The sequence below is a fragment of the Nasonia vitripennis genome (genome assembly GCF_009193385.2).
Source record: "Nasonia vitripennis strain AsymCx chromosome 4 unlocalized genomic scaffold, Nvit_psr_1.1 chr4_random0009, whole genome shotgun sequence".
Classification (NCBI taxonomy): Eukaryota; Metazoa; Arthropoda; class Insecta; order Hymenoptera; family Pteromalidae; genus Nasonia; species Nasonia vitripennis.
The window spans coordinates 678,463-699,293 of NW_022279645.1; the positions used below are offsets into that span (position 1 = coordinate 678,463).

Here is a 20,831-nt window from a genome sequence, read left to right on the forward strand (position 1 = left end):
TTTATTTTTAGTACATTAGAATTTAACGGTGACAATATTACTTTATTTTTTAATGTCGAATCATTAGGATCAATTTTATGTCCAAAAATTTCTGTCATTAAATCACTATTACAAATAAATTGTTTTGGTGTTTCTCTTATATTATTTTGTAATTCATATTTAGTCATACTTTTGTTTTCACGTATGGCAAGTAACCAATTTTAAAAATTTATTATCTGGATTTTGTAATCGTAGATTCTCACTTGAAGATAGTCTTGAAAATTTTAACCATAAAAAACTCCTTTTTACACATGTTTCAAGGATTGTTTTTCTGTTTCTATGCCGTACTATAGGCAGGGTTTGTCTAAAGACATCAGATATTAAAATAACTTTCCCCGCAAAAGGGAGGTCATTTTAACATGTATCACGAAAACATTCATCAATTGCTTCAAAAGCATGTTTTGAAACAATTGATATTTCATCCCAAATTTTTTTTACATTTTCAATATGTTCACCATATCTTGAATTAGGACAAATATTACACGTTGTTTGTTCATTAATATTTAATGGTAATTTGAAAATACTATAAACAGTTTTTCCATTAATTAATAAATTAGCAGCATTATCAGTTCAGGCCATTGTAATGAACGGAACATTCATTGAAATAAAATATTTAATCATCACGTTATGTAAATAACTTTTTTTTTTTAAGTAAAAGATTAGGCGAGTTTGATATATTCTGCAACAAAATTACAGATAAAAAAAGAATTGAGATCAATCAAACAAAGTCAAGTTTACTATATTTAATCATAATAAAGCGAAAAAATTGTTGTGTTTATATCAAGGGCTTACTTAAGTTAAAGTTATATAATGATCAATTAGGAACAACTCTCAAGATACTTACTACGTAACTTGCTATGCCTTTTTTATTGTACTTGAAGTGTTTATATCACGGTTCATATCATACATAAAAAGAAAATTTTAGTTTACCAGAAAACAAAATGAAACGGGCATGGCAAATTTCGTAGTAAGTATCTTGATAGTTGTTCCTAATAGATTATTATATAACTTAACTTTAAGTTAAGTAAGCCCTTGATATTAACAAAACAATTTTCTTGCTTTGTTTGATATATCTCAGTTCTTTTTTATCTGTAATGTTGTTGCAGAATATATCAAACTCGCCTAACCTTTTACTTTTTTAAAAGTTAATTTTTTTCAGAGATTTTAGACATTTTTAGTATTTCTTTTTTAGTATTTCATATTTCTCTTAAAAATAAAATAAATGCATCTTTAGCACCTTTCGACCATGGCTTTTTTGTAACATTTTTATGACTATGAAATAAAATCACTGATCGTTCTGATACACTACCCTCGAATAATTTCTACACCTAGACACCAAAAACCACGGAGCGCACCACCTAGACCTCGTCATCGGCCACCCCGTAGACCTAGACACCGCCCTCGAATGATGTATTTACCTAGACATAAAAAATTACGGAGAGCACCACCTAGACTTCGTCATTGACCACCCTGTACACCTAGACACCGCCCTCAAATTATTTCTACACCTAGACACTAGAAACTACATGTGAGCGAGCATGCAGAAAACCGATGAGAAAGCAATATCCATCTGTATATAGCTGCGTGGCCAACTTTACGGTCCTCACACTTGTTGCGGCTAACTTAACGGTCCTAACATTTTTGAATTTGATTTGAGCATTTCGTGAATGACACACTTGTGTATTATATCAAAGGTAGCTGTTTTCATCAATATTTTTGTTGAAAATCATAGTTTGGCATACTAAAACATGATATAAGTCAAAATATATTAGAGACAACAAAGAAACGCATTTATTTCTTTGTAATGAAAAATGCGAACCCCAACATAGAAGTAAATAGTAGCGCGGGCGACGCGGCTTCGTCTGCTTTTCAAACTCGCCTTCGTTGCGCTGCCGCGCCACTTGATTTTTATGAAACGTTTTTAAAATCGTGGGTTTTGATTATTTGAAATTTGTCAATGCGACAATCTAATTGAACCATTTCAAAAACGTTCTACAAAAATGAATTATCATCGAAGATACATCTAATATTTAACAGTATATTTAATAATAACACATCGAATGATTGAATATCATTTTAAACAATATGTAAATCGCGAGCGAAGCGAGCGTCTTTGCTAGTAAGTTAGTTTAAACCTGCTAGGAAAATGACCAGCCGTTAAAATCCTCTTAAATAGACCAACAATAAGTCCCTCTAGGGCAGACCAACAGCATTTTATGAAGTGAGCCAGGATGCCAGGATGTCATCCATGATTCACTGCGCAGACCTCTGACAAACGCCCAGAATACCCGAATATTATATTTAATCTTGGCCTCCGTGGCCTCGATAAACGCACGATACTTAGAACAAGACATACGAATACAAACAGCTCTCAGTCGCTTAAATTCGATTTGATGCGAGGCATCGCGCGACTTCTTTTAGAGGCAATGAGCCTTTTTCTTATTACAAATCGCAGCAATGAGCTCAGCGTCGTACCAACCGGGATAGGTATCGGAGCGCTGACTCGAGAAAGGGACATGACTTTCAATAATACTATTTACATTATCATAGAAGCGATCAACAATGGAGTCAATATCACCCCCCCCCCCCCTTCCCCTTTCCCGAGGACAGAATCCGAATTTACAAGGTGTAGCGAGGGATTAATTGCGCTATAATCAGCCGCATAAAAATTACGTTTGCGAACATTACAAATTTGACTTGGCGCGCAAGGCAAAGCGATTTTCAAGAGATGAGCAGCGTGATGAGAGTCAGGAGGAAGAATGTGGTCTTGAAGATCCAGTGAAGATACACGTCCATTAGGCGCAAACAGCAGGTCGAGCGAGTAGCCCTTGCTATCCAGAGAAGGCAGGTGCTGGATGTGATTCAGTGAAGAGTATGTGGAGCAGATGCACTCAGCAGATAACTTCTGATTTGGCTCTATATAGACAGTGGCCTTGAAGGTCAGCAGATCAGCATTCCAGGACAGATGTGAAAGATTGTAGTCACCTGCAAAGACAAATTTGTGATCCTTGAATTTATCGATAGCTGCTCAACACACAAGGAGTGATCCTTGAATAGAGTGCAGTCAGACCTTGGCTGGAAAAAACAAGCACCCGATATGAGCCTTCTGGAAGGAAGTTGTATGAACAGCTGCTCAGTTGTAGAATTCACATCCACTTTCAACGCTGGAATAGAGCTCTTGACAGCAATAAGCACACCACCTCCACGTGAGACAGCATAAGCAGGCAGATTCCTATCATGTCTGAATACGCTGTAGTTCTTCAGGCTAAGATCGCTGGAAGCAAAGCCCGGTTGAAGCCATGTTTCCGTTAGAATAATAATGTCAGGAAGAGATTAGATTAAATAAGTTTTATTTCTGTACATTGTGTTGTACAATTCAAAATAACAGTATAAAGTAAAACAAGTTATAATTTTTGTGTGTGTGAGAGATGATATATATACAGGGTGTTTCATTTTAATCCGACCACGACAAAAAACCATGGAAAAACTAATTTTAACGAAAAATGACCTTAACAAAAGTTGAAGGGGGTAAAGGGGGCCATCGAATGACACAAACACCTATGACCTTGAACTCGATCCTTGACCTTGAACGAAATGTTATGTGGAGTCCATATTTATATCCTAACTTTAGTGTTGCCCAGGAACAACGACGTGGACGTAATAGGATTGTGTTCCCTTTGGGGTGCTTGATTAGAGTGAGTCCCCTTGCCTCTCACTTTTCGGGGTGCTTGATTAGAGTGAGTCCCCTTGCCTCTCACTTTTCAGGGTGCTTAATTAGAGTGAGTCCCCTTGCCTCTCACTTTTGCTCAAAATTCAACGCAGGTGCTCAAAGACACCACCATTTTGTTGGATACACAATTCAATTCGCTGCTGAAAATGTTCTACTGTTCTGAGTAATACAGCTCTTAGGATGTTTTCACAAGCGGTTTGAATTATGTGGATCATATCTTCCCTCGTTGTAGTTTCATGTTCATAAACAACATCTTTCAAATACCCCCACAAATAGAAATCGGGTGATGTCATATCTGGAGATCTCGGTGGCCATCGAACACCTAAATCTCCACGTCCAGTGCGTCCAATCCACCTGTCACGGTAATTTTGATTAAGATATTGTCTAACTATTCGAGCATAGTGCGCAGAAGCTCCATCTAATTGAATCCACATTCTTGCTCTTGTGTATAAATCTACTTCTTCAAGAAGTACTGGAAGACGTTATCTCAGGAACTGTAAAAAATTATGGCCATTTACATTTTCTTCGAAAAAGTATGGGCCTACAAGGTATCCGTTAACAATTCCACACCAAACATCAAGACTCCAACGATTTTGGTTATATATCTGCCTGTACCAATGCGGATTAACATTCGACCAATAATGACAGTAGTGTCGGTTAAGTTCTCCATTGCTTTTGAATTTTGCTTCATTAGAAAACATTACGTATTGAAAAAAGTGACGATCATTAGCAATCATTTGTCGTGCCCATTGGCAAAACTGTAGCCTTAACCTCATATCAGCAGGTGTGAGATCCTGAGTCAAAGTAATATGATATGGATGATAACGTTGACTTCTCAGTATTCTCCAAGCAGTAGCCATAGGTATACCACTTTGCCTTTGAATTTCACGGGTACTAACGTGGGGATTCAAATGAACCATTGCTAAAACGACCATTACACGAAGATCATCTTCGTTGTAATTACGACGTTCTCTAACCCGTGCTAGTTGCCCTTGTTGAGCTGAGTAACGCTAAAGATAGGATAAACTAAAATACCCTCAAATGACATTAAAAATGGAGTTCAAGGTCATAGGTGTTTGTGTCATTAGATGGCCCCCTTTACCCCCTTCAACTTTTGTTCAGGTCATTTTTCGTTAAAATTAGTTTTTCCATGGTTTTTTGTCGTGGTCGGATTAAAATGAAACACCCTGTATAGAGTGAATGTGAAATGATATATATATATATATATATATATATATATATATATATATACAGGGTGACCCAATTTAAACGGGCACCGCTCATAACTCGTCAGGGACAGCCACAATCGAAAAAATGGTAGAGACCAAAGTTGTAGGATATCGAAGGGGCAACCCGATGTTGACCTTGGATTTGACTTTGAACGCGTTTTTCAAGGTCATTTGAAGGTCAACTTTGGTTTTTTATATAGGAACCCCATTCTTTTATTGCGGGAATGGAAAGAGCGGTAAATTTTACGTTCAGAATGGTATGTTCGGTTGCGGCACTGAAGGTCATCGCAAGGTCATGCAGCCAGAATGAAACCCCGCCTACGTAATTCCTCTAGCAACGCCAAATTAAAAAAATTGGTAGAGACCAAAGTTGTAGGATATCGAGGGGACAACGCGATGGTGACCTTGAATTTGACCTTGAACGCGTTTTTCAAGGTCATTTGAAGGTCAACTTTGGATTTTTAAATAGGAACCCCATTCTTTTATTGCGGGAATGGAAAGAGCAGTAAATTTTACGTTCAGAATGGTATGTTCGGTTGCGGCACTGAAGGTCATCTCAATGTCCTGCAGCCAGAATCTGCCGGTGTCTTCACGTCTTGCCTTCATCGGCCGGGCTATGATTCTTGCCTTAATCGGCCGGTGTCTTCACGTCTTGCCTTCATCGGCCGGGCTATGATTCTTGCCTTAATCGGCCGGTGTCTTCACGTCTTGCCTTCATCGGCCGGGCTATGATTCTTGCCTTAATCGGCCGGTGTCTTCACGTCTTGCCTTCATCGGCCGGGCTATGATTCTTGCCTTAATCGGCCGGTGTCTTCACGTCTTGCCTTCATCGGCCGGGCTATGATTCTTGCCTTAATCGGCCGGTGTCTTCACGTCTTGCCTTCATCGGCCGGATCAAAATGGGACCTGAAAATCCACCCTGCTACGTCCTCGTCGTGGGTCCTGGACATCAAGTTTTATAATGATGACAAAACGCAGGAAATGGTACGCTAAATGATTAAAATCTTTTCTTCTATTTTAAATTTACTACTTCGTTTAAAGTGCAACATTTTACACGCTTTCAGGATCCGGAGTCGAAAAAGTGGGTGATGTTTGAAAAAAAATAATTTGACCTTGAAATGACCTTGTAGGAGACTGGCTCAAATTCGAGGTCACAATTCTCCCCCCCCCCCCTATACAACAACTTTGGTCTCTACCACTTTTTTTTAATTTGGCGTTGCTAGAGGAATTACGTAGGCGGGGTTTCATTCTGGCTGCATGACCTTGCGATGACCTTCAGTGCCGCAACCGAACATACCATTCTGAACGTAAAATTTACCGCTCTTTCCATTCCCGCAATAAAAGAATGGGGTTCCTATTTAAAAAACCAAAGTTGACCTTCAAATGACCTTGAAAAACGCGTTCAAGGTCAAATCCAAGGTCACCATCGGGTTGTCCCCTCGATATCCTACAACTTTGGTCTCTACCATTTTTTCGATTGTGGCTGTCCCTGACGAGTTATGAGCGGTGCCCGTTTAAATTGGGTCACCCTGTATATACATACACACATATATATATATATATATATATATATATATATATATATATATATATATATATATATATATATATATAGAGTGGAGGAGTGTAGTGTGTGTTTGTGTGTTTGTGAGATGATTATGAGTTTTCAAGTGCATACAAATATTCTTTAGCTAATTGTTTGAAGTGTGACATGGATTTAGTGTTGCGAAGGCGTGATGGTAGCGAGTTCCAGAGGTATGAGGCGCTTATATGGAATGAACCTTTCAGCGTCTCCGTCTTGAAAGTCGGGATGTCCAGAGGCGTTACCTCCCCCCTCACAGGCCTGTGCGCGACGTGAAAGTCAAAAAAGGCCAAGTTGTAAGAAGGCACAGCTGTGTTAAACAGTTTTCGTAGAAAACAGGCTGCAAAGTACTTTCTACGTCCGGCAGTTGTAAGCCATTTCAGTTCACGCCTGTAGGGGGAGATATGCTCGTCCCTCCTTACACCATAGATGTATTGAATTCCCGTGTTTACGAGTCTCTGGAGTTTTGTGTCAAGTTCTTGGGTCAGGTCACAGTATACCAATGAGCAGTAGTCGATGATTGGAAATAGGAGTGCTTGCACGAGATGTTTACGCAACCTGAGATTGGTACTTTTCCTGAAAAAGTAAAGCCTATACATTAATGAGTGAGCACGTTTGCATAGTTGTGTAACGTGCTCTTCCAACGTTAGTTTGGAGTCAAGCACCAACCCCAGATTGCGCACGGATGATTCATAGTCGACCTGGGCTCCCCTATGTTGATGTAGGTGTTAGCAACAGTTTGTAAATCATTAATATAGTAGGGGGAGCCCAGGACGATTGCCTTAGTTTTCATTAAGTTTAAGGTGATTTTGTGCAGCCCAGCCCATTATCCTTTCGGCATTAGCTCTCATCTTGTCAGAACAAGAATCGAGCTCCTCAAGGTGGCATAGGCTGTATATTTGCAAGTCATCCGCATAGATTAGATGGGACACATCTGAATCCAGGCAAAAACCAATGTCATTGATGTACAACGCGAACAGCAGGGGACCTAGAACCGATCTCTGCGGGACACCGGTGTTCAGGAGCCGGAAGGTGGAGAGCTCGTCGTTGTCACCAATAACGACCTGCTTTCTTCCCGTAAGGTAAGATGCAAGCCAGCGGATGACTGCTTGGAGAAGCCGAAAGAGGATAGCTTTCTCAGGAGCCTGACGTGACACACCGTATCAAACGTCTTGCTGAAATCAAATAGAAACAGAAGCGTGACTTTCTTTTTGTTTATGCCAAGCCTTACATCATCAGTCAGCTTAATTAAGCCAGACTGTATGCTGTGACCGGTGCGGAAGCCTGTTTGTAGGTTGTCAATGAGTAGTCTTGATTCAAGATATTCCGAGACTTGCCTGTGCACCAGCCACTCCAGCGCCTTTGATAAAAAACAGAGGAGAGAAATTGGACGGTAGTCAGTCAGGGCTGTTGGTGAACTGACCTTGTTCAGTGCTTGCACCAACGACATCTTCCAGGCAGAGGGGAAGCGTGACTCGCTCAAGGACATGTTGAAAATTCGACATAGTAAAGGAGCGAGTACGGACAGTGCCTTTGAAATTACAAACTGTGGGATGCCATCGTTGCCTCTGGCCTGGGTGTGGAAGTGCGACACAGCAGCCAAAACGTCCGATTCTGTAATAACCTTCAAGTTGAAATGCTCAGGGAAGTCTAGACTCTCAAGGGTACGCAGAAAAACCTCAACTGCAGGAGTCAGTGGATCATTTGAGATGGAACTAAAGTGTTTGTTGAGGTCATCTGTAGAGAAGCGAGAAGGTGATGGTGCTTTAGAGGTAGTGATTCCAAGGTTCTCAAGCTCTCTCCAGATCTCAGCGACATCAGTTAGGGTTGACAGGCGTGAATAATAATAATTCAGCCTGGCCTCCTCAACCTGTCTGTGAGCGTCGTCCCTTGCTACTCTATAAAAATATCGATCACAAGGTAGACAAGTTCTGCGAAACCTTCTGTAAAGTCTGTCCCGTTCAGTCAAGAGGTCACGAAGAGCCGTGGTAAACCACGGGTGACGTTTACGAAGAGAAGAGAGTTGGTAGAAGTTAGATTTAAATAAAGACACTTTAGTATGGCTACTAACCGAGTGAGCATTCTGATAGTATAATAGGATTCTCTCTTCCTCAGCTGACTCTCTGCTGCCTAGTTTTTTGAAACTTTTCTGCTGGAGCTCGTCCTAGCATCCACCAGGGTAGGCGTCCCATGGATATAACGAACAACCTTCCTCGAGTCCGGATTTGCCCTGTTGTGAGTGTCAGCCTTAACACAGAGCCTTTTAAACCGCTTTCTCTGAAGTCTAGTACGGTCAGTAGCTACCTCCACACCACCAGCAATCCGTTTCCGATTGCTCACAACTCTCAGAGCCTCAAACTGAGACCCAAATCTGATCAGGATAGGAGGTACCGTTCTTCGAGCCGATGGTCTGGGGAATTTCTTGATCGAAAGATTAGCCAGATTGATGTTAGAGATCTGGACCAGGCACTGCTTAACCTTATCCAGATCAGAGAAAGAATCCACAGGTACGCTGTAGAACAAAACATTGCATGAGCGAGACAAACGCTCCTGGAGCTCTCCCGCCAAGTCATCAGCGATTTTTATCGAAATATACTTTATATATAATAAAGTTGTTTTTCCCAACATAGGCATGAAATGGACAATCTTTTATGCTAGAAAGTAGGGTAGAAAATCGTGCATTTCGAGCTTGGTTGGAGTTGGAGCGGAAAGAAAACAATTGTCAAGCAAGGAAAACATTTTTTTCTCCCCGCTGCACGATTACCTATACTACTTTCATGCATACAAAAGGTTCCTTTCATGCCCTCGTTGAGAAAAATACGGTGTAGGACATGGCGAGAAACGCTATTTCAGACTCGGGTGAGGTGTTCTCAGCACTCGTCTACGTCTCGGGGTGTCTTTGGCGTCCTTGACTCCGACTAGTGTTCTTATCTCACCCTCGCTTGAAATCGCTTATTTTCTCCCCTTATCGCCCAATGTAATATTTTACGCATTTTACAAATTTTAAAATTCCAATTTTATGGACTTGTTAGATTAGATAATATACTATTTATATATTGATTCATGGTTTGGTAACTTTTCTTTACTTTTCCATGTCCCAGAAAATTCCATGATTTTTCCTAGATTTCTAGATTTATTTCATCGCCTGGATACTGCTGAATAAAAAACGACTGAAGCAGCAAATTTAGGCAAAAATATTTGATACTTTGAGGTGAAGAGTCTTTTATTTTGGTTCTAAAGCTCTAAACTTTAAGAGTGAACATATCCCAACATCACGATTGCTGGAATCTTTTGTCTTTTAATTACTTATAAATAAATAACAATAAAAAGTTTTCAGAAAATATAAATTATGTTACAAACTTGTATTGTATTATTATTAAGCTTTATAAAAAAGTCCAAATATAACATTGTTCAAATGTAATATAGATGCTTTAGCGGTAAGGATGAATGATCATAGAATTAAACAAGTAAGGATAAAGGTAAGACTTGACAAAAATCGATGATTCGTGTAAAGTTTGTATAAAAGTATAAAGAAAAGTAATTTATAAATATACTCATAATAAACCCGATACAAATATACATATGTAATACTGTTTATGAAAAAGTTTAGTTAAAACAATGTAAGGTTAATTATGAAAGTGAATAAAATGTCGTTTAAGAGTCCATACATATATATAGGTTTCAAAATTGTTTAGTAGTTATCTTCGCATCTTGTGTCAATTTACGCATTCTAAAATTTAAGAGTATGGCGGTCATGAACAATGCTATTTATAAGTATGTTTTGAGTTTTTAATATTTTTATTCCGAAGTTTTGAATCATTTTATTAAAGAAAAACTAAAAATTCTTTTAATCATCACATCTCTTGGAAGAAGCATATTGTTAATGAATTTGGTAGCGGTTTTAAATCATCGTTTATGCAAGTCTTTGATTTGATTTTGATTACACCGTGCTAGTTAAATTCGCTATGAGGCCTTATGTCACTAGGTATAATAGAGCAGAACCCTGTCGAAGCGAGCATCGCACATTTACGGCAAATAATCGACAAATTTTTTCAGGAACTAGCTTTTGCCAGCCTTTGTGGGTCCTACTGTGCACGCCATAAAACAATGTTTCCAACGCGTATCCATGTTTTCGACTAAAACGCTTTTTTACCGGAAAGAGCTTTTTATTATTATGCCTTAATGGGCGGCGGCAGCGGCGGGCGCGCGCACGGACTGATATGCATATACTTACGTGGTCCTTATATACGCGTATATTTGCAGCACGAGCATCAACGTATATCCGCGGCACAAGTGAGACGTCTACACGCGTATACGTATGTATGCGTGGCCGCTTATGCGCGAATACTAGCGGTCTGATAATAAGCGTATACCACGTAAGATTAAGGAATTGCAAAGGCCTAAAAATTAATCTAATCATACTTAAGGGGAGGTGGGAGCTATAGCTTCGCAAATCCGCCACGGGGTATTTAGTATTTCGAATGCTAAAAAAATACTAAAAGCCGTATTGGCATTTTTTTTTTCGATAGAGTGATTCACTTATCTCAGACCTATGGTGCTCTGCTCATTATATTGATGAAATTTCAAATTAAAAAAAGATAATAAGTAAAATTGATGTTTGAGGTTGGTGCTGTAATCGCATAAACACGCGTAAACACCCGCTCGTATTCACAACTTATACAAAAACCAAAATTTCGATTAGTATTTTTTTTCGGTAGAATGATTCTCTAAACTCAATACTATGGCGCTCTGGTCTTGGTTTTTCATTGCAAGCTTTATTCAAAAAGTTATATGGGACAGAAAAACAGTGTTTTCAGCTCCCAAATCTCCTTTAATGAGAGGGTAAAGAAGAGAAGGATACGCTGTAATAAGTCGTAGTTATATTATAATTTTAAAAACTTTTTTTTTATGAATGTTGATAAATATGTTTGTAAAAACTTTGTATTATACATACACATATTGTATGTATGCACATATGTATTATAGATACACTCACACAAAGATTTGTTTTTTAAAGATATGATTTATAAACTAATATAAAAACGAGATATTCTTAAATTTATAATACGCTGGTTTTATTTACAAACAACTTACGTGTTATACTTATGATTTACTTGAGATCTTACTTAACTTTTGCAAACATACTGGAGCGATAACCCGGGAGAAATATACCTACGCTTTTTTAAAACTATGCTACAAGTCTTGACCTCTTCTTGCGTGACAACAATGTGGTCAGCTAGTCTTTTTAAAGTCTTAAACTCAAGATTAATGCACTCATTGTCTTTACTAGGCTTAAAATAATTATCAATTATACTCTTAATGCAAAATTAAGCGAGATACCCTTGACTTTACAATTTTCGGATATATCTTGCCAGTTCTCAAATTTATGGTTTTATAGACATAAAATTTCGGAGAGAAAGTTCGTAATAAATGTCCCTTCGCCAAGCTCCTCGTCCATATCACCAAGTAACGAGCCTAGCGCGGGCCTGTATTCTTGGCATGATCATCACACACAAATATGCAAATATCAGTGTCACAGTACTACATTCTTATATGGAGTGGACTTTACAGCATCGTTGATGTACTGTGAATTCGCGTACACTACCTCTTCATTGACGAGTAAAAGATTTAAAACCTTCCTAACTTCAGCCTTTAAAAGTTTAAGCTGGTCTTCGCACTTCTTTACGATCACCGTCTGTTTTAAATTATGTCACTGTTCGAACTTGCCCCAGAACGAGTTCAGACAGAGTTTTGCCACAGTACGAAGGCCTGGATTTTTTGCGATTCTTTTACAAAACGAGCGATATCCCCTCGTTCTTGCAATACTCACGAACGTAACACTCTTTTGATTCCACGTCAACGTACTAAGCTACAAACTCCGATACTGCCTGTTTTAATCGCAAGGAATTGTCAATGTAACCATAAAAAAGTTCTTCTTTACCAGTGAGCGGATTAAACTCGACCATACCATTACCAATATTGTATAAGTTCGATAGCTTTTGCCTACCCAGATTCCGCACAACTCTCGCCGTGTGGCAACAATCGCTCTACCTCATTTCTTCGCAGCCCATACGACACAGTGCGAAGTGTATTTTTATCGGTAAGAGAGGCTGATATAAATTTCTTGACAGTAAAACCTCGCATTTTACCGGCCCATCTACGATCGAGAAATCATTGAGGTTGGCACCAGTCAGCTCAAATATCACACTCCTCACTGACATACACCTTCGGATGACCGATCAGGAATCTACCTCATTTACAGATGTTAGGATACAATAAGCATATATCTGTATACAGAATACGCTCGTTTGCCTTGGCATCGTACACAGCGACTAAATTTTCTGGAATGGTTGCGAAAACATACATTGCCGGAAAAACTCCGATTACACAATGCGCATTCTGAAGGTAAAACAAAAATTTCGCCTTTGTAGCTCCAAAAATATTGACGATCAAATCGTAATGTAAAACAGAGTGCAACAAAAATATAAAGGTTGTGCAGTCATCAGTGCTTCTGTCGAAAAATAGTGCTTCACCACACTGACCATTGAGTTTTTCTCGTAAGCAAGTATAGCTATACCGCGAGTAGTAAAATAATGCTGAAATTCCCGAAGCTCTTGTAACCCACAGCCTTTATGAGGTCGGCATCCTGGCACAATTTTACAGCTCGCTGACGCTGTAGTTATCTACAAGCGTCGCGTACGACATTCCATTCCGCGCTCATCAAGAGTATCGCTTAATTAAAGCGTAATTTTTGCTTCGCCTACAACGAGCGCTCTTGGCAGGCATAGATTGTCTCGATTTTCGCTGAGAAACGCTTACAATGATTAAGTTTTTCTTAAATTACTTAATAAAATCTAAAATTAGCATTGCTCTATACGAGTCCACCCACCAGAAACCACAAATCATCGCCTGTGAGTGTATTCGCCATACGATAAGATAGCCATTCCGAACACTGCGAAATAATCACTAGAGATCGAAATACCGACGCGATCGTTCCTGCTTATGATTAGAGTAAGCAAATACGAGGATGTTAGGTTTGACTTATTTAAGCGGGCATGACCTGATGAAAAACTCCAAGCCTATTCTTGCCCTGGTCGCTGTCCTCGATCTCATTAGCTTCGTCTCCACAACTCTATGGGCTCCTCGACGTCTTTCTCCTTCTTCTTCTCCTCCTTCTCCTCTATGGAAGCTTCGTCCTCCTGTGCTGCTTGTACTGGATTTTCACACTCGAAAGGGATGGTCCAAGTTACACTAGCTTCAACCAGTGGGAATTCACCTTACTCCGAACCACTGCTGTTTACCGACTCCTACCACAAAGAATTATAACGATTTGACTTTCTCTGTGTCGAGCACGCAGTCGGAACCAGGATTCGGTGAAAAAAAGGGTGATGTATTGTCTGTTTGTTATTTTATAAAAGTGGAACAATATATTTAACGTATTTAACCACAACTGTGGATTGCTGATCTTATGACCCACCTGTAACAGAAATGAAATCACACGAAGTTTAGGAAGATTTTGCCTTTACAAGTCGAGTTACAGAGTTATTGTTACGGTAGTTCGGCACAGCTACAATATTACGGGTCGGTGTCGGTCGGTGCCGTTCATGTGTGTGAGGTTATGTGAGCATTTGGTCGCAGCGAAGTCGAATGAGCACGGCTTCGTCAAGCCGAATGTTTTGTGTGGTAGCGATTTTGGTTGCCTTGTGTGCACACAGTAAAAAAAGGAGTAGCAAGACGGCAGTGTAGAGATTAGTTGTTGTGTATCGTTTGCGTGTGCTCACGAGGACAAGGCTTGCAGGCGCTCCAGTTTCCAGGTTATCTTGTGTGCTCACAATAATAATCTAGAGTATCAGGGGTAGGCTATGCAGACTGTCCGTTACGTGTGCTAACGAGACGGTTTCGTCGGCGGTAGTCTGGCTCTGGCTCTCCTTGCAGTAACGTGTTATCACGGTACTTCCCGAATCGAGAGTTCGAGGTGAACTGATTTCAACACTTTGCGGTCGGCTTTATATATCCCCGTAGTGTGGATATACGCGCGCGTGCGTGCGTGTGTGTGTGTGTGTGTGTGTGTGTCGGTATCCGTGTCTGGCAGGTGAATGCATTCGCGGCGCTTGGCGCGCGTTGTGCTCGTCACCTTGTCTACTATGGTTGCACCGCTCGCTAGTGTATGCCGGGTTGCCACTGTCTGTGTTGCGGATTCAATTTTCCCTTGTTCGCGTACGCTCATCTCGCTTCGTGTGGATTTGCGCTATATTTGCGGTTTACCTTGTGCGGCCGACTCCAGTCATATTTATATGCCGTGTTATGCACGAGACTCGTGTCTCGTTGCAGAATTTTCGTTGTCATCCTCATCAACAACTATTTCAGCGTTGGCCTGCTGAGTAGTAACTTTTTAAGCATCATCTACATGTATCTGCGCTTCTTTCTCCCCATCTTTTTCTTCTTTGAATGAAGCAGCTTGCGGTGTAGAAGTATACCTCACGTGCACCATGATCTCCAGGTAATCATGGACGATTTATATGAAGCCGAGTGTCAACAATTTCTGATAAAATTCGGCGACCAACCGGAATGTGCAATGCGATAATAAGCATCGCAGATACCGTCGCAGTCTTTCGTCGCACATATCACTTGCGAGTACTTTTTCTCTGTACTGGCTTATGGCGAATCCTCAGTGCATTAGCTACACGTTTGTAGCCCTCTGCATTTCAATGGTACGGGGTAAATTGGCTCTCTCAATGACGGTCATTTTGAAAGACTCATGACTGCGCGGGCGAGCAGAGGAGTTTTGTAGGAAGCGTGTTTATAGAGAAAAAGAATGTCCTCTATGTTGACTTTATCCCTCGGTGGTTATCAGCAAAGACTTGGTAGCTTCTATCAGTCTACTCAAGGCAGGTGAAGTGTGAAGGGAAAGGAATGAAAAAAATTAAAGAATTTTTCCTTCTAATCTCTTCGACGTTTTGGCGATCAATGTCTCCCTTATCAGGAAAAACTGTCAAAGTTATGTCATTTGAGACCATATAGGAGGCGTGTGTATACAGTATTTAGGTGTTGTGAGTCTTATATTTATCCCGTTATCAAATAAATCCTAACTTTGGCAGTTTTTCCTAATGAGGGCGACATTGATCTCCGAAACATCGAAGTGATTAAAAGGAAAAATAGTTTAATTTTTTCATTCCTTTCCCCTCACGCTCCACTTACCTTGGATAGACAGATAGAAGCTACCAAATCTTATTGTTAGTTTTGTAGAAAACTCAAGATTGATATTACACAATAGGGCCCTCCTTAGAGCAAACTTTAAGTAAATAAGAAGGCTCGTAGAACGGAGAACCCTCATCAGCTTAGAAAATGACCGTAGTTTACTCGAGCAAATCCTCATATCGTGACAAAAAAATTAATATGTGTTAATGAGCTATGTAACCAGTGTTTGTGCTTTAGGTACGTACCACTCATAAAACCAAAGGTAGATAGACGGAAACTAAGATAACGGAATGCCAGACCCATTAACGCAGGTGTATAAGCCCTGAACTGTATTTTATGACTCTACATAGGAACCGTTGTAATACCTAATGGTACATGGAATACGTTCGCTGATCGTTGAGTTTACTTTAGTTCAAAATCTTGTTCATATATTTGCCAGGTCATAATACCTCGTAGCCCATTGTCTAAACTGTGTTTAGGTTGTTGCCATTACTACTAGGACGAGTACTTACCCCACAGTTATAAGCGACAGTGGTCCACAGCGGCCCGCCTCCTGCTGCTGCCGCTGCTGCTGCATTGACAAACATTCACGTTGTTGCTGTTGTCTTACACTGTTGATACACGCTGAAGGAACTAAAATCATTTTCCTAGCAATAAACATGCGCCAATATCACCTGTACAAGGTTTAAAGATTTTAATTGATAGTTTCTAGGGTTTCACAAGAAAAAGAAATACTTAAATTATAATTATCACTGTCATTAAAAAATAGATTGCTTACAGTTGGACCAGAAGAATCGCGCATCAGATGGTCGAACATAAAAAGTATCGGTTACTCGGAATCTCAACTGTAGTCCTTTCTTGTAAAATTTAATACTGCGAGTAAATTCTTTATAAGCTGGCTGCCATTCCGTATAAAGAGTTATCTACTTTTGAATCTCGCACGCACGTGTAAGCGGTCGTCGAGCTTGCCAAAAGCAAGTCATCAGGCTTTGCCTTTGCGAGCTTATTTGCGTTTACGTGCCCTGCAAGGCTCCGGAGGTTAAAAATAGAGAGAAAGAGAGAGAGAGAGAGAGAGAGAGAGAGAGAGAGAGAGATTAAATTTTAATAGTGCCTTAGCCCAGAGGGACATGGGGCGAGGTAAGCAATAAATAAACTAAATTCAAATAATAATTTTATGTTACTTTATGAGTAATAATCAGCAGTTAAATTTTAATAAGTTATCAACCATTAAAAACCAATAAACTATAATTTTATTTATTAATTTTTTTTTTATATTAAAACACATTGTTACTTACCCTAGTGGTTTTAGGATGATCACCGTCAACGTAATAAATCCGATAACCAGGATTAAGGTCATAATATGGTGAAACGGAGGGACCAATGTATGCAATACTTAAGGCTCGCCCAAGATCTGCTGTATCATAAAAGACTTCAAATTCATCGTAATGAGTATGTCCAAAAAACTGTGCAGTTATCGTTGACTCATACCTATTAAAAAAATCAAAAGAGATTTCTATCAATCTATATAGGAACAACATTCTGGAATAACAATTATGCATGTCCTTATACTAAAAAATGTGTAGCTCACTTGTATCACTCTAATAACATTCATTGACATCCTATAGCATTGAACTGGGATTTTGTTAAACCTAAATGACTACATTCTGGCTACAATTTTTTTCATATAACCTAAATAAATCGAAAATTCTTTGCAAGCTAAAATATTCTTTTTATTACAGGCCAGGCCGCGCTTATTATCATAGATGGAGATTTGTACACTGTAGTACAGTGGCTTATGATACATAAACACGTGGTCATTAAAATATGAATTTATCATAAACAATAAGTCTAAAATGGCAAAAACATACAACGAACCGCCGGATAAGACATCTAAAACACGTTGCAAGAAGCTATCCAGTGCCAACAGTAATCACATATCATGAAAAAACGTGCACCAAATAATCGATGTTAAAGTAACGGAAAGTTTAGATGTTCTACAATATGCAAAGAACATAAAAGCATTATGTGTGTCGTGAGTGCGCGCGCGTGTGTATGTGTGAATTTATGTGTGTATGTGTGTGCGCGCGCGTGTGTGTATGTGCGTGTATGTGTGTGCATGCGTGTGTGTAAGCGTGTCCGTGTCTGTGTCTGTGTATGTGTGTGTGTGTGTTTTTTTTTATGTGGCTTAGGCAGAGCAAGCTCTGCACAAGTGGCCCTCCGACACCGGATACCAAGGTGATTAGGGGTTCATGATCAAACTTGTCTTCTTCATTCTGCATTGTCCTGCCGTCTTCTTCATTCTGCATCGTCCAGTCGTCTGCTTCCTGCAGCATTGTTCAGTCGTCTACTTCGTGCAGCATCGACCGGTAATCCTCTGGACAGACTCAACCACGACACCTACGTTCATCTGCAACGGGTGAGGGAGTTTTGGCTCATCTCAGCTACCTACGATTCTCAGCATCAGTCTGAGGAGCACTTAGAGATACTCAAGCGGCTCGTTTTTGCAGCTAGTCACCCGGATCCTACAGTTGACCCATCCTATTCTGATTTTCTGCAGCTTTGTGATCTTAGCCGCTATCTGAGCTGGTACCCGTATCACTGTAATCTGCGTGTCACCATACGTCTTTCTATGATGTTCTCCTTGCTAATTTCCTTTTGTAGTGCTTCTAGTACCTCCTCTTTTGAGGTAAGCATGCCCAGATCTCTTAGTTTAATGGTTTCTTCTTCTTGGAGTGCTTATATTGTGGCGCCTTCCACTAGTACCGCTTTAACTGCTTCCTGGAAGTCCGAGGTTTTGACATCTTTTGTGTGTGTAAGCTCTATCAGAAGATTGCCTGCAACTGTTTTGCGTATTTTATTTACGCTATTCCCTAGTGTGTTAAGTGACGGAGATGATTTTATTTTTGACAAAATGTCTGCATAGCTCTTTCCTTCTGCAGCCTTGATGAGAGATTTCGGTAGCCTCGGTATACCCTCCCACGAGAGGAAGGGGGAAGGATCAGTCATGTTCCGAGCTGGAACTAGTCGAGTGATCGACGGACCATCTTGAGGGTGGTGAAGATCAAAACTAGTATACCCAGGCCCTTGTAAGCTAGTCGGGGTCTAACTAACTGCTTGGGACTCTAGCTCTGGGAACGCTTCGGCGTAATGTATGGTTGGCCAATGCCAAAAACGAGTGGGACGTTTAAAACGTGGTAGCTTGCTTAGTACACTCCGATGGAGACGTTTGTGAACTCTCTACTGGGGAGGATAAAATCAGTACCACAGGGTCGGGGAGCCGCAGGATAGCTAATCCTGTCCCGACAGGGTAAAGAACTCGTGGTGGCGGTGGTTAGCCCGCATGCTGGGCAGAAAGTTTATCTTTCGATGTGTGAGTTGCAGTGCACAACTCGGGTATTGACCTGCAGAGTCATGAGGGATTGGATGGGATCCCGCCGCCCATCCGAGCGGCCGGTTGACTTCCCACTTAATGTCACCAGGCCTCGGTAGGTCATCGAATGTTAACGTGCATTCATTGATCGCGTTGGCTGAGCGTATCTCGGCCCCGCGCCCCATGGGGGGCCGCGTGAGGAAGCTCAATGCATAGCCCACACGTTAAACAATTGGATTAATGCAGCCTTGATGATTAAAGCATCCGGTCTGGAAGGTCTTGCCCGCTTCTATCCATTCTTGCTGATCTTATTCTGGTTTGTAACGCCACGGACACTTTTATCCTCTTTGCTCGCCTTTTTCTCCTTTTTCTTTTTACTTTCTTGTGACGACTTCCTGCCACGCTGTCTTTCCAGCTTCATTATCTGCTCCTTTGTTTACTCCACTTCTATCCTGTGGAGTAGTTGGGACTTACTTCGTTGTACCCGCCTTCCGGGATCTGAGGCTTGGGGTTGTCTGGGTTTCCCTTCCCTGTGTTCCCGGGCGCTGGCATCGCAGTAAGTTATCTTCTGCGATGCAGAGATTCTTATAGCTCGCTCTTAGGGTTCAGGCAAGGTCTTTAATTTGCTTGTGCACATTGTGTCTGCCCCTGACGTACTCCATCAGTTCATTGATTCTGCTGCCAAGGCGATTCAAGTGCGCATTCCTTTGCGTTAAGCATGCAGCTCTCTTATCTCTGTCTGCATCAACCTCCATTTCCATATCACCTGCGTCTCTACATGCATGGTAGTCAGGTGATAAACCTCTGCGGCTTCTAGGTAAGTTTGCCCGCCTCCCCCCCCCCCCCAAATCCATGGGGCCAGCGTCAACCACCGGGGCTTTCACCCGATCGGAATCGACGGCGGGACTGGGCACCGTGGCTTGACCCGCTTGGGGTAGTAATGTTATTAACTCACTTTCCATGTTTGATTTATCTTCGGGGTTATTTCCCCTAGCCTGTTTAGTCTGCGGAGCATATTTCATTTCTGCTCTACCCTTCGGCCGGTTGAGGAGACCTCGGCGCGCCGCTGAGTTTTCCTCTATCCGCCACCCAGGGGACGCGCCACATACGGGGTATTAGCATCCCAGCGCGGTGTGTGTGTGTGAGAAAAACTTTAATATTATTTACAGTTTATGAATAATACTTCATAAACATTTTAAAATTGTTATTAATTATTTATTGATTGATTTCCGATTCACCCTTTAGTAGTACTTTAGCAAATATACATTATTCTTGTCACTTTCTGTTCATTTTTGATATATTGATAGTTCGTTGCCGGTTATTTTTGGTCACTTCCAGGTCATTTTGTATTTTTTGCAATTACTTTCGGTTCACTTCTGGTTCACTTCCAGTCGACTTCCTGTCGACTTTCGGTCTACTTACGGTCAACTTCTAGTTTACCGTAACCTTTAAGGAGTTTTGGGAATGAAGTAAAGTTTCAGCCGGAGACTACCAGACACATTTTAATATAATAGAGGAAGAGGATTATTAATATTTAAGATAGACTTAGAAGTCTCGCACAATGCTAACAGTGAAAAAATTTAAAGTCGGGGAAGAGGTTTCCCACCAAAAGAAGAACCAGAAGCCATACCTGTATGTTCATAGACTCAGGTTGTAAACTAAATCTAATCACTGATCGCAACT

At 40.6% G+C, this 20,831-nt stretch overlaps 1 protein-coding gene across 6 annotated transcripts in view; it reads right to left on the reverse strand.

Moving 5' to 3' along the window:
• Nucleotides 1-20,831, reverse strand: part of LOC100680431 (sphingomyelin phosphodiesterase) — a 342,073-nt gene that overhangs the window by 102,716 nt on the left and 218,526 nt on the right. For all 6 annotated transcript variants that reach the window (XM_031930127.2, XM_031930124.2, XM_032602052.1 and 3 more), the window contains one exon: nucleotides 17,074-17,266. In XM_031930127.2, coding sequence (XP_031785987.1) covers nucleotides 17,074-17,266 — 193 coding nt within the window. The remainder of the gene's footprint in view (nucleotides 1-17,073; nucleotides 17,267-20,831) is intronic.